The 14,488-nt window shown below is 53.5% G+C and overlaps 1 protein-coding gene and 1 pseudogene across 3 annotated transcripts; one reads left to right on the forward strand and one right to left on the reverse strand.

The window, feature by feature from the left end:
* Positions 1 to 1,407: 1,407 nt before the first annotated feature.
* LOC308490635 (class I histocompatibility antigen, Gogo-B*0101 alpha chain-like) lies at positions 1,408 to 7,553 on the reverse strand. 2 transcript variants are annotated; one of them, XM_081033165.1, is made up of 9 exons: positions 7,445 to 7,544; positions 6,997 to 7,281; positions 6,700 to 6,734; positions 6,459 to 6,561; positions 3,332 to 3,607; positions 2,967 to 3,080; positions 2,502 to 2,534; positions 2,313 to 2,360; positions 1,408 to 2,168 (listed from the first exon to the last, which is right to left on the reverse strand). In XM_081033165.1, exons 1-9 carry the CDS (start codon positions 7,506 to 7,508, stop codon positions 2,164 to 2,166), a joined length of 963 nt encoding a protein of 320 aa, XP_080889291.1. In that variant the 5' UTR covers positions 7,509 to 7,544; the 3' UTR covers positions 1,408 to 2,163. The 2 variants fall into 2 exon arrangements, with proteins under 2 accessions (XP_080889291.1, XP_080889292.1); XM_081033166.1 differs by having other exon boundaries at positions 6,459 to 6,734; positions 7,445 to 7,553.
* Positions 7,554 to 12,913: 5,360 nt separating this feature from the next.
* LOC308495236 (large ribosomal subunit protein eL6-like) lies at positions 12,914 to 13,780 on the forward strand (annotated as a pseudogene). Its single transcript has one exon. The product of its transcript is annotated as a large ribosomal subunit protein eL6-like (transcript).
* The last annotated feature ends 708 nt before the right edge of the window (positions 13,781 to 14,488 follow it).

Below are 14,488 nucleotides of genomic sequence, written 5' to 3' on the forward strand. Positions count from 1 at the left end.
AGAGCAACTCCATCTTTCTAGTTGTATCCTGAGATGTGGGGTGTCCCTGACTCTCGCATCCGACTCACCCATTAGGAAATGCTGTAATGTCCACCTTCAGGACGTACCCAGCCCCCCACTCCCACTATTCCCACTACTCACCCCCAGTGGCAGCAGGTCCAGCCCAGAAAGCTGCAGATTCCTCCGGCTTCCCGAAGGCCTACCTCCCCCAAGTCTGTTCTCAGCAATGAAGCCCCAGCGGTCCCCTGAAAGGTCACACCATGTCCCCTTCTGCTCTTAACTGTCCTGTACCTCCCCCCTCACTCAGCGCACAGCTCACTGCCCTCTACCACCCTCCCAGCCACGTGGTCTGGCCGCACCTGTCTCTTCTCATCACTCTCTGCTGCAGCCACACAGGCCTCCCTGCTCTTCCCAGAAACCAGACACACTCCTGCCCCAGGGCATTCCCACTGCAGGCTCCCTGCCTGGAAAAAACAATTCCTTATGTCCTTCCCATCTTCCCTGAAGGTCAGCTTCCCAGTGAGGCCCCGTGAGTACCCCAATCTAAACAGCCATCTTCCCAGGCCCCACACCCCGGATCCCCTTCCCCACTGCATTTTCCTAAAACACTTACCTCCTTCTAACATAAACACCTTTCTCATTTACTGTGCTATAGGATACAGTCTGTCTCTTCCCACTGGAACAGACGCTCCCCAAGTTCAGCCATTTTTCTGACTTTACTTCAGTGATGTTTCCCAGAAGCAGAAACTGTCACACATCTGGCACACAGCCAGTATCAATGAATGATCAGTGACAGCGCCTCCTTGTTCTAAGGACAGTGTCTTTATTAATGTAGCCTTGGGTCAAATGCTGTTTTGTGGCAGCCACAACACCAAGTCCCCTCACACTGGCATCAGTGCCACCCCTCCTTTTCTCACAGGTGCTGCTCTCCCCCCTCCCCCTTATTTCTCCCACACCTGCCCTCCGGCACACCACAGCAGTTATATTTCCCTCTTCAGGGAAGTGAGCCCCGACTTATGGGTCCTATTCTCTAACCAAATATAAATATAAAGTAGACTCTGCTTCATCAACCCCTGAGTTTGGACTGGAGCCAGCACTAGAGCTCAGGGCAGGGAGAGAGGGTGGCGAGCAGAGCAGAATTCTAGCAGGAACTGATCTAAGATGGGAAATTACAGGATCCCTCCTCTGCTCATTCCAGAACCTGGTTCCTCTGGTAGTTTGGGAAAAGATGGAAAGAATTATCAAGCCCTAGAAGGAGGCAAGAGCTGGATGAGTCTAAAATGCATCTCTCAAGACACATACTCCTATGTACAGGGTCCCCCTGGCTTTGTGGGGACAATGACAGGAAAACACCTCCTGCTGCTGACAGACAGGTGACACCCAGAGGAGAATGAGACCAGGACACGTAACAAGAACAAACACAGTCATATTCCTCTATAGAAACAACAAATGAACACTCGAAGGATGGGGCCGAGAGCCGGGCCAGGCCTGAGCCTTGGTGACCCGGCCACACAAAGCCGTCACTGACAAGACCAGACCTGGGTGATGTTCGAGTCCCTGTGATCGCAGGTCCTGCTGGGACAAGGTCCTACTGAAGGGACGAGGACAAAGGGGCAGAGAGTTGACCCCGCCGAGGAGTGACCACATCAGAGCCCACGATGCACTGAGCACCGCCTGAGCTCAGGCTGCATCCACACTCGGTCCTCACAGCCTCTCCTGTCTCCACCTGCAACAGACTCAGCCCAGCAAACACACGGATCTGGAAGGTTCTCAGTGCTTCCATTTATTTCCTCTCCAACTTTAGGATTTTCTCCTTCAATTAACCCCTCAACCATTCATAGCAAGAATTGAAAAAACAAATTCATATCCAGATTCTTATTTCAACAGGAAGTAAGAAGGTGCTGCTCAGAGTAACATGAAGGAAAGGCGGGGATGGAAACAGCCTTTGCTGGAACAGGACAGAGGGTCAGGGAAGAGACTAGGTCAGTGTGGGGAGGGAGAGTGGAGGGCAGGGGGCGAGCAGTCTCCTAGCTCCTCACATGATGCGAGAGGAACGAAGACACACTCAGATGCCCTTTGCAGAAGGAGAGCTCAGAGCTTCCTGTGTCACAAAGTGGGGACAGGAACAAATCTCGCTTCGTCAGTCCCCACAAGGTAGCTGTCTCATGCTGCAGAAGAAAATAATCATGAACAAATTCAGGTTAGTGGCTGTAGTGGTGACATTCTCAACAGTCCACGCACTGTCCCAAAGTGTCCCCAGTACCCAGTCCTGTCCCCTCTACCCCCTCCCCACTCAGGCCTCCAGGTCTCACCTTTAGAAGCTGTGAGGGACAAATCAGAGCCCTGGTCACTGTCACCACCTGGGGGAGAACAAAACAGGATGTGGTCAGAGCCCACAGCACATGTGGCTAAAGGAGGAATTATGGGGGTGGGTAGCTCCCCCAAGGGCTTCCATCTACACTGTCCCAAAGGTCTCAGGGATCACTTTCCTCCATACTCACCTGCAGCCTGAGTGTAGCTCCCTCCTTTTCCACCTAAAAAAGAAAACATCACGTGAAAAGCCAGGAAGGAGGCAGGACCATGAGGTCCTAAAGGAATCAGAGTCCTACACCCCAGAGAAGTTTCCAGAACTGTGACTACAGACCCACGGCAGGGTCAGGAAAGCTGAGAAAAGTACATGTGTGGGGACTGGACCCACCGCCCTCCTGGAGGTCTGTCCTCAGCAGGGACCTCCCGCTCTGACCTGTGACTATGGAGAATCAGGTCCCCATCACCAGAATCATCAAGGTGATAAATCTGTCCCTCATTGTCACACGTGCATTAATAAAGTGTTAGCAAATAGGGCCCCAGACAGGGAAAGCACACGTGTGTGGATGGTCCTTCCCACTAACGAGGCAGGACACAAGTCCACCTGGGCATGAAACCCCCAGTGGGACAGGACACCTCAGTCCCCGTCCCTTCCCTACCTGAGCGCTTCCTGCTCCACAGCACAGCTCCAGTGACCGCAGCTCCCAGGAGGACCAGCCCAGCAATGACGCCCACCACCACGCCAGGGGGGATGGCGGCCTGAGGAGGCGGCTCTGGAAGGGAAGGGCAGGTGAGGGCCCTGACCCCAGGCCTCAGCCCTGACCTGACGTCCTCCTGACGCCCCTGCTTTCCCTGAGAAGAGGCCCTGTGCCCACGGCCCCTCCGTACCCCATCTCAGGGTCAGGGGCTCTGGAAGGGAAGGGCAGGTGAGGGCCCTGACCCCAGGCCTCAGCCCCCACCTGACGTCCTCCTGACGCCCCTGCTTTCCCTGAGAAGAGGCCCTGTGCCCACGGCCCCTCCGTACCCCATCTCAGGGTCAGGGGCTCCGGCAGCCCCTCGTGCTGCACATGGCACGTGTATCTCTGCTCCTCTCCAGAAGGCACCCCCACGGCTGCCCACGTCTGGAAGGTCCCGTCCCCCGCGGGCCTGGTCTCCACGAGCTCCGTGTCCTGGGTCACGTCCTCCCCGTCGCGCTGCCAGGTCAGCGTGATCTCCGCAGGGTAGAAGCCCAGCGCCCAGCACCTCAGGGTGACGTCACGGTCAGGGGTGCGGTGGTGGGTCACGTGTGCCTTTGGGGGGTCTGAGGAGAAGGGTCAGAATATTCAGGACGTTTGCACCCCTCAGGGGACACGCCAGCAGTGGTCACGTGACCGTCCTGAGAGCGGTCAGGACACCTGGGGTGGGGGAAGGGAGCAAAAAACCAGACACCGCACTGGACACAGGCGTCGGGATAATCTCTGGTCTTTAGAAAGTTCTAGAATCAGGTGAGACAGCCCGTCAGAGGCAGGTCTCCAGTGGAGAGAAAAGGGCTCCCGGTCCTGAGCTGGGTGGAGGCCACGTGACCCAGAAAAGCGGGGTCAGAGCTCAGTCACACTGTGTGCGGGCAGCGAACACGGCCTGAGAGAGAAGGTCCCCGGGTTCCCAGGGCAGCGGCCAGGGTCCCAGGGAACCGCTGGTCGTTATTTCTGGGATGGTCCCCGCTCCATCCTGCGAGACCGCGCCCCTAAGTGTCCCTGAGAGAAGGGCCCCGGGTACCCAGGGCAGCGGCCGGGGTCACAGGGAACCGCTGGTCGTTATTTCTGGGATGGTCCCCGCTCCATCCTGCGAGACCGCGCCCCTAAGTGTCCCTGAGAGAAGGGCCCCGGGTTCCCAGGGCAGCGGCCGGGGTCCCAGGGAACCGCTGGTCGTTATTTCTGGGATGGTCCCCGCTCCATCCTGCGAGACCGCGCCCCTAAGTGTCCCTGAGAGAAGGGCCCCGGGTTCCCAGGGCAGCGGCCGGGGTCCCAGGGAACCGCTGGTCGTTATTTCTGGGATGGTCCCCGCTCCATCCTGCGAGACCGCGCCCCTAAGTGTCCCTGAGAGAAGGGCCCCGGGTTCCCAGGGCAGCGGCCGGGGTCACAGGGAACCGCTGGTCGTTATTTCTGGGATGGTCCCCCCTCCATCCTGCGAGACCGCGCCCCTAAGTGTCCCTGAGAGAAGGTCTCCGGGTTCCCAGGGCAGCGGCCAGGGTCCCAGGGACCCGCGGGTCGTTATTTCTGGGATGGTCCCCCCTCCATCCGCGAGAGCGCGCCCCTAAGTGTCCCTGAGAGAAGGTCCCGGGTTCCCAGGGCAGCGGCCGGGGTCCCAGGGACCCGCGGGTCGTTATTTCTGGGATGGTCCCCCCTCCATCCTGCGAGACCGCGCCCCTAAGTGTCCCTGAGAGAAGGTCCCCGGGTTCCCAGGGCAGCGGCCGGGGTCCCAGGGACCCGCTGGTCGTTATTTCTGGGATGGTCCCCCCTCCAACCTGCGAGACCGCTCCCCGAAGTGTCCCTGAGAGAAGGTCCCCGGGTTCCCAGGGCAGCGGCCGGGGTCCCAGGGACCCGCTGGTCGTTATTTCTGGGATGGTCCCCCCTCCAACCTGCGAGACCGCTCCCCTAAGTGTCCCTGAGAGAAGGTCCCCGGGTTCCCAGGGCAGCGGCCGGGGTCCCAGGGACCCGCTGGTCGTTATTTCTGGGATGGTCCCCCCTCCATCCTGTGAGACCGCGCCCCTAAGTGTCCCTGAGAGAAGGTCCCCGGGTTCCCAGGGCAGCGGCCGGGGTCCCAGGGAACCGCTGGTCGTTATTTCTGGGATGGTCCCCCATCCATCCTGTGAGACCGCGCCCCTAAGTGTCCCTGAGAGAAGGTCCCCGGGTTCCCAGGGCAGCGGCCGGGGTCCCAGGGACCCGCTGGTCGTTATTTCTGGGATGGTCCCCCCTCCAACCTGCGAGACCGCGCCCCTAAGTGTCCCTGAGAGAAGGTCCCCGGGTTCCCAGGGCAGCGGCCGGGGTCCCAGGGACCCGCTGGTCGTTATTTCTGGGATGGTCCCCCCTCCATCCTGTGAGACCGCGCCCCTAAGTGTCCCTGAGAGAAGGTCCCCGGGTTCCCAGGGCAGCGGCCGGGGTCCCAGGGACCCGCTGGTCGTTATTTCTGGGATGGTCCCCCCTCCATCCTGTGAGACCGCGGCCCTAAGTGTCCCTGAGAGAAGGGCCCCGGGTTCCCAGGGCAGCGGCCGGGGTCCCAGGGAACCGCTGGTCGTTATTTCTGGGATGGTCCCCCCTCCATCCTGTGAGACCGCGCCCCTAAGTGTCCCTGAGAGAAGGTCCCCGGGTTCCCAGGGCAGCGGCCGGGGTCCCAGGGACCCGCTGGTCGTTATTTCTGGGATGGTCCCCCCTCCAACCTGCGAGACCGCGCCCCTAAGTGTCCCTGAGAGAAGGTCCCCGGGTTCCCAGGGCAGCGGCCGGGGTCCCAGGGAACCGCTGGTCGTTATTTCTGGGATGGTCCCCCCTCCATCCTGTGAGACCGCGCCCCTAAGTGTCCCTGAGAGAAGGTCCCCGGGTTCCCAGGGCAGCGGCCGGGGTCCCAGGGACCCGCTGGTCGTTATTTCTGGGATGGTCCCCCCTCCATCCTGTGAGACCGCGGCCCTAAGTGTCCCTGAGAGAAGGTCCCCGGGTTCCCAGGGCAGCGGCCGGGGTCCCAGGGACCCGCTGGTCGTTATTTCTGGGATGGTCCCCCCTCCATCCTGTGAGACCGCGGCCCTAAGTGTCCCTGAGAGAAGGTCCCCGGGTTCCCAGGGCAGCGGCCGGGGTCCCAGGGAACCGCTGGTCGTTATTTCTGGGATGGTCCCCCCTCCATCCTGTGAGACCGCGGCCCTAAGTGTCCCTGAGAGAGAAGGGCCCCGGGTTCCCAGGGCAGCGGCCGGGGTCCCAGGGACCCGCTGGTCGTTATTTCTGGGATGGTCCCCCCTCCATCCTGAGAGACCGCGCCCCTAAGTGTCCCTGAGAGAAGGCCCCCGGGTCGCTCTCTGGTACCGGATCTGAACACGCGGGCGGCCTCCATCCCCCGGGGTCGGGGAGGGGGCCCGGGTGTGGGTCCCATGTCCTCCCCTCCCCGCAGGCGCCCCGCGCCCCGCTCACCTGCGCGCAGCAGCGTCTCCTTCCCCTTCTCCAGGTATTTGCCGAGCCACTCCCTGCACAGGCCCTCAAAGTAGCCCCTCAGGTCCTCAGCCACACCGGCCGCCTCCCACTTGCGCCGGGTGATCTGAGCCGCCGGGTCCGCCGCGGTCCAGGAGCGCAGGTCCTCGTTCAGGGCGATGTAGTCGGCGCCGTCGTAGGCGAACTGACTGTACCCGCGGAGGAGGCGGCCGTCCGGCCCCACGTCGCAGCCGTACATCGTCTGGAGGGTGTGAGACCCTGACCCCGCCCCGCCGTCAGCTCCGACCTTTAACCCCCGTCAACTCCGACCTTTAACCCCGACCTTTAACCCCGCCCTTCCCGCCCCGCAGTGATGGCGCCTAAACTGAAAACGAAACCGGGTCCACGTCCCTGCGGGCTCTTCCCGGGTGGACGGGCGGGCGGGTCCCGCATCCTCGGGGTGACGCTCGGACCCGGAGACTCGGGGGGACCCCGGCCCACCCGTGGGGGTCGTGACCGGGACCCGGGCCGCGTCGCTCACCGGCCTCGCTCTGGTTGTAGTAGCGGAGCGCGGTCTGCAGGTTCACTCGGTCAGTCTGTGCTTGGCCCTTCTGGTTCTGCGTCTCCCGGTCCCAGTACCCCGGCATCGCCTGCTCCACCCACGGCCCCTCCATCCACGCCGCGCGGGGCTCCATCCTCGGACGCGCCGCGTCGCTGTCGAACCGCACGAACTGCGTGCCGTCCACGTAGCCCACGGAGATGAACCGGGGCTCCCCGCGGCCGGGCCGGGACCAGGAGGTGTGGAAATACGTCATGGAGTGGGGGCCTGGGGGTGGGGACAGGGGGGGCTGAGACCCAGGCGCCCCCTCCCGGCGCGGGTCCCGGGTCCGAGGGCGCTGGGGACACGTCCTCCCCGAGTCCCGCGCCCCCACCGGGCGGTCCCCGCGCTTCCCCCCGCGGAGGCCGTTCCCTCCCGGCCCCGCACTCACCCGCCCGGGTCCCCGTCAGGCCCAGGGCCCCCGAGAGCAGCAGGAGGAGGGTTCCGGGGCCCATGACGCGCCTCCTAGGAGTTTGGGGACAATCTGCGTGCGGGCGGGTCCGGGGACACTTTATAACCGGAAAGGCGGTGACGCTGATTGGCTTCTCTGGAACCGGACACCCAATGGGAGTGAGACCTGGGGCCGCGTCACGAGTTTCCAGGCAGGAGGACCCGACACAGGTTGTGAGAAGGAGAAGTGAAACCGCGGGGAGTGGGGACTCCCCGACACTGAGCTTCCCCCCCAGACTCCGCCCTCAGGGCACCTGGGACTCTTCCTGACCCCTCCTCCTGCTCTGAGCGCTGTGTCACGCTGTCACCCTGAGTCCTCGCCCAAGGGCTGTCTGAGGAGCCAGGGCTCAGCCCCTTTTCCTCCCCGTCTCTTCCCGGAATCCCTCTCCCTGAAATGGACGCCCTGCCTCCCACCCTTTACCTCTCCCCCCCCCCCCGACTCTCCTGGAAGAAGACACCCCCAGGGGACCTGATGCCCCAGAGTGAGCTCGCCCTGGGAATAGAGGAAGGCCAGGGCTTTCCTCTTTAACCCTGGAGAAGCTGTGCCTGAAAACTCCAGCCGGAGATTCTCATAGAGACCAGGCTCCTTGTTGTTTATTAACCACAGTGGGGAACAGCCTTGGAAACCCCTGATCATCAGGAAGCTAATGTGTAAAACCGTGATCTGTCCCACTTGGTGCAGAAATGTGTGTAAACAGCCCTGCAGCCAGACTCTCAAAGCTCCTAAGTCTCACTTTCCCAGACGGGACACCTGTGACTCCGGATGTTTCTACTGTAAAATGATCTTCCTTCCACAGCCCTGAGTTTGTGGATTCCCGCCTCCTCAATACAAAGAAGCAGTGGAAGCAGTTTGTTACCTGTATTTCAAGGAGGAGCCAGGAAAACCTCAAAGCTGCAAGTGTTCAACACAGTTAAATGCCCTTCAGCGGGGCTCCTGTGTTGGCTGTTTTTATGAATAATTCACATCTCAGTGGTGTGCATATGTTATTGGGACACATTATTATTTTTAAATTGATTAGCTTAAGTAGATTAGGCAGCTCCACAGAACACCCCACTAGGTCCCAGATAATTTACTAAAGATCTATAAAACAAGTTATTTCAACCCGTCAGCTCCACTGCTTTAGGATTCTTCACCTCTGCCCCTTTGCCTCCCCCTGTTTCTCCAGCCCTTCTCTGTCTCTCTCACCCCTCAGGCCCTCTTCCCCCCTTAGTCCCCACCACCCTCTCAGTCCTGATTGTGGCACCAGTGCCACCCCCTCACCTCCCAGCCAAGGACTGTTCTCCCCACAGGGATTGGTGATCCTGCTGATGTCAGTAAGGCTGTGTCATTTCTTCACTAAAAACACTCCAATGGCTCCGAATCACTCTGGGAAGCTTCTGGAATGTAAGGCACATAAGCACAGGGGCTTTGGGCTGTTTAGAACAAAGTTGTATCCCAGGCATTTGAAGCCATTCCTGATAGATAGTGGGCATTAAATTATTTGTTGAATGAACGAATGATTGTATTAAAATTTATATCACATAAAATCGTTACCTGAAAAATACAAAAAGAGGAAATATTTTATTACAAACTAGTGGGCATAACAGTTCATAAATTCATTCCAGTGGAAAAAATGCTGTGTGCTTATTTGTTGCACAGTTGAGCCTGTGTATTAGTTTTCTATTGCTGCAGAACAAATCACCAGAACTTAGTGGCTCAAAACAACACCCACTTATTTGCTCACAGTTCCTTAGAAATCCAGGCTCGGTGTGGATGGGTTTTCTGCTCAGGGTGTCACAAAGCTGTGTGCTCACCCCAAGCTCAGGATCTTCCTCCCAGCTTACAGAGAGCTGTTAGCAGTATTGCTTTTCCCAGTTGTAGGCCTAAGGTCCCTATTGCCTTGACAAATGTCAGAGGGGGGAGTGCTGCCCCAACCCCAAGTGTCCACCAGCAGTCTTTGCCACGTGGCCCTCCATTTTCAAAGCTGCCAGTAGAGAAAATGCCTCACACTGAATCCCCCTCACTTGGAATCTTTGCTCAGGAGAAAGCCAGCAGTCCTCACCTGATCAGGACATTCCCCATGGATAGTCCTCGAGTCTTAAGGTCAGCTGATTGGAGACCTCCTTAGTTATATCTGTAGAATCCCTTCCCAGCACCTATATTAATGTTTGATTGTGTAACTGGGAGAAGGTGAATAACCAGGGGTGTTATTAGGGAACATCACAGAATCAGCCTAGGATGGCCTGCTCTTCCCTTTGTGTTTATTTGGGTCACAGTTGGAAATGAAGTTCCAGTAAATAGATTGTTGTGAATGGTAATAAAATGCAAACCAAATGACATGTCTCATTTAATTAATTTAGAGCCAATAAAAAAGTGCAATAATTCTTTCTCTCTTTGGACACTGTATTAGTCACGTGTGGCAGCATAACAAATTACCCAAAAGTTAGCAGCTCAGAACAACAAATGGGTATTTTATCCCAGTTTCTCAGTGTCAGGAATGCAGGAGAGGTTTCCCTGATGCTTCTGGCTCAGGGCCTCTCTCCACGTTACAGTCAAGTTGTCAGCCAAGCTGCGTCATCTGAAGGCTTGACTGGGGCTGGAGGACTCGCATGACACACGGCTCACTCATGGGGCTGTTAGAAGGGGCCTCATTTCCTTCCTGGACGGTCCCAGGAGGCATCAGTTCCTAGCCGGGGGGACTTTTCCATAAGGTTCCAGAAGGCTAATGACTTAGGTAGTTTCTTGCCTAAGAGCAAGTGATAGGAGAGAGAGACAGAGAGAGGAGAGAGAGAGAGAGCGAGAGCAAGATGGAAGCTGCAGTTTTATGTCTTAGACTCAGAATCACATACCATCACATCAGCCTGATGAGAAATGAGTCAGTATGTCCAGCCCACACTCAAGAGAGAAGGAACTACTCCACTTCTGGAGGGCAGAAATCTCAAAGAATTTACATACATACAAAATTTACAATTAAATATTGTTTCAGGACTTTATAAAGCATAATTCTTTTATCTGATCCTTTAATGCTTTAAAGTTCACTCTTAGAAAGTAACGATTTGAAGTTTGAGACAGCTGAGAAAGGCGATACAACAATATTTGTAAGTTTTTATTGTAGAAGCCTTTAATAACAATGTTCCCTACAATAAGTTACAACAAAGTTGGGAACATATAGTAGTTGATCACACAGTTTAAAGCCTGAGTGCTATAACATTAATGTCTTTACAATAACTATCTTTTTCTTAGAATTTTCAAATTTGTTTCATTAAGAATGTTAGAAATATTGGCTACAATGCCAATTTTCTTAGTGAACATCATCTTCAAACATATTTGCCTAATGAAATCTCTTTTCAATGTATTATTAGAAAAATGTGAATCTTATGCCTCAGCCTATACACCTTGGTATCCTCACAACAATTTGTGATACAGTGGGCAGCGATGGTTAACGCTGATCATTGGCATCCTAGAATAAATGTCACATCTTTAACTGTGTTTTTTTTTTTTTTTTTAATTTATTGGGAAGGACTTTATTGGGGAACAGTGTGTGTACTTCCAGGAATTTTTTCCAAGTCAAGTTGTTGTCCTTTCAGTCTTAGTTGTGGAGGGTACAGCTCAGCTCCAGGTCCAGTTGCCGTTGCTAGTTGCAGGGGGCAGCCCCTGCGGGAGTTGAACCAGCAACCTTGTGGTTGAGAGGACATGCTCCAACCAACTGAGCCATCAGGGAGCTCAGTGGCAGCTCAGCTCAAGGTGCCGTGTTCAATCTTAGTTGCAGGGGGTGGAGCTCACCATCCCTTGCGGGACACCAGGAGCCAAACTGGCAACCTTGTGGTTGAGAGCCCACCGGCCCATGTGGGAATCTTACCAGGAGCCTTCAGAGTTAGGAGCACGGAGCTCCAACCACCTTAGCCACTGGGCCGGCTCTTATTGCTGGATCTTGATAGGAATTATATTAAATCTGTATGACAATTTGGGGAGAACTGTCATCTTTACTATGTTAAGTCTTACAATCCATGAACGCTCCATTTATTTAGATCTTTGATTTCTTTCATTAGTGTTTTGTAGCATTCAGCATACAATTCCTGTATATGTTTTGTTAAATCTACATCTAAGTATTTTTATCTTTTGTGAGTGATTGTCAATGGTCTTGCATTTTAAATGATGATTTCTATGTGCTTATTGCAGTACATAGAAATACAATTAATTTTTGCATGCTGATTCTGTATCCTGCAACTTGATGAATTCACTTATTAGTTCTAGCACTCTTTTTTTGTAGATTCCTTGAGATTTTCTTTTTTACATAAATAATCATGTCATCTGCAAATAGGAAGCAAAGGTGAGAATTCACATCCTTGCCTTGTTCCTGATTTGTTGAGAAGCATTCAGTCTTTCACCATTAAGTATGTTAGCTGTAGGTTTTTAATAGACGTTCTTTATCGTCGTGAGGAAGTTGCCCTCTATTTCTAGTTTTCTAAGAGTAGCATGAATGAGTGTTACATTTTAAATGCTTTTTATGCTTCAGGTGATATAATCGAGATTTTTTTCTTCTTCAGACTGTTAATATGGTGGATCACACTGATTACTTTTAAAATATTGGACCAGGTTTTCATCCCTGGAATACATTTAACTTGGTTTATATAATTATTGTTATGTATTGCTGAATTCTATTTACTAATATTTTGTTACGATCTTTTGCATCTATATTTATGAGAGATATCAATCTGTAGTTTTCTTTCATTCTAGTATCTTTGGTGTTGGTATCAAGGTCGAAGTGGCTTCATTTTTCTATTTTCCAGAAGGGATTCCATAGAATTGATGTTAATTTTTCTTTAAAAGTTTGATATAATTCTTAAGGGAAAACACTGGGCCTGAAGATTTCTTTTGCAGGAGGTTTCTAATTACATAGTCAATTTCCTTAATAGTTACAGGGGTGTTCAAATGATCCATTTCATATTGAGGAAGTTGTGGTAGCTTGTACTTTTGAGGAATTGGTCGATTTCATCTAACTTGTCAAATTTGTGCGTAGAGTGTTCCTAGTATTCCCTTATTGTCCTTTTGAAGTCTGGAGGGACCGTACTGATGTCCTGTTTTGGTCCTGATGTTAGGAATTTGTGTCTTTTCTCTGGTTTTTTTGGGCCAGTATTTCTAAAAAATTGTCAATTTTATTGATCTTTTCGTAGAACCAGCTTCTTGTTTCATTGATTTTCTCCATTGTCCTTCTGTTCTCAGTTTCATTAATGTATGCTCTTCTTTTTGTTATTATCTTCATCATATTATAAATGGGGAAAGGTAAGGGAATGTAAAGGGAGGTAGGCTTCTACACACCACTCAAACTGGTAAAATGTCAACATGAGTTATATACACACACATACATACCTAGGGCAACCACTAAAAAAGCTATACAGGGGGCCTCAGTTCTCTTTCCCAACTTGCAAGATGGCGGGGGGAAAAGCTGGGAAGCCGGACACTAAGGAGAAGAAACCTGAAGCCAAGAAGGCTGATGCTGGTGTCAGGGTTAAGAAGGCTAACCTCAAGGCCAAAACGCCTAAGAAGGGGAAGCCGCACTGCAGCCGAAACCCTGTCCTGGTCCGAGGAATCGGCAGGTATTCCCGATCAGCTATGTATTCCCGAAAGGCCATGTACAAGAGGAAGTACTCAGCAGCTAAATCCAGGATTGAAAAGAAAAAGAAGGAGAAGGTTCTTGCTACTGTCACAAAACCAGTTGGTGGCGACAAAAATGGTGGCACCCGAGTGGTTAAACTTCGCAAAATGCCTAGATACTATCCTACTGAAGATGTGCCTCGAAAGCTGTCGAGCCATGGCAAGAAGCCCTTCAGTTAGCACGTGAGAAAACTGCTGGCCAGCATCACTCCCGGGACCATTCTGATCATCCTCACTGGGCGCCATAGAGGCAAGAGGGTGGTTTTTCTGAAGCAGCTGAGCAGTGGCTTGCTACTTGTGACTGGACCTCTGTCCCTCAATCGAGTTCCTCTGCGTAGAACACACCAGAAATTTGTCATCGCCACCTCCACCAAAATTGATATCAGTGGTGTGAAAATCCCCAAACATCTCACTGACGCTTACTTCAAAAAGAAGAAGCTGTGTAAGCCCAGGCGCCAGGAGGGGGAGATCTTCAATACAGAGAAAGAGAAATATGAAATTACAGAGCAGCGCAAAATTGATCAGAAAGCCGTGGACTCGCAAATTCTGCCAAAAATCAAAGCTGTTCCTCAGCTCCAGGGCTACCTCCGCTCTGTGTTTGCTCTCACAGATGGGGTTTATCCTCACAAACTGGTGTTCTAAATTAATTAAGAAAAACCTAATTAAATGCCTGAACTGTCAAAAAAAAAAAAGCTATACAAAGAGATACACTCAAAAACCCTATAGATAAGTTAAAATGATATTCTAAAACATGTTCTAGTAACCCACAGGAAAGTAGGAAAAAGAAAACAGAGAAACAAAAATCAGAGGGCACAAACAGAAAACAAAAAATAAAATAGTACACTTAAACCTACCAATAATTACCTAATTGCCCATGGAGGCTTCATGCTGGGTGGTCATGCGGGGTCTCTTGTCCTGCTCCCACATAAGAATGCAGGACAATGTGAGGCCAAACAGGAACACCCACGGAGCCATAGATAGGAGAGTCACACCACTATAGTCTCCCTGGCTGCAGGGTTGGAGACACTGGAAGCAGGAAACTGTCTGCAACCTGCCTTTCACTTCTCTCTGCCAACCAACCTCACTTGCTAGCTGCAATCTGCCCTGCTAACTGCAATCTGCTCTTAGTAGCCATCTTCTTGCCAGCCCCCATTTTTCTGCTAGCGTAGTCACAGCCATTATATTAGTGGCCAATGGCTCACTGGTTATAGCTGACGGCCAACTGGCCACAGCTGATGGCCATCCAATCACAGTTGATGGCCATTTACTACCCGAGTGAGCACCTTTCCACGTGAGGCCGAGAGCCTGGAAACTTCACTCCTGGCTCTGTCCTCACAGGGGCCTTCTAAC

Source organism: Rhinolophus hipposideros, assembly GCF_964194185.1.
Source record: "Rhinolophus hipposideros genome assembly, chromosome: 3".
Lineage (NCBI taxonomy): Eukaryota > Metazoa > Chordata > Mammalia > Chiroptera > Rhinolophidae > Rhinolophus > Rhinolophus hipposideros.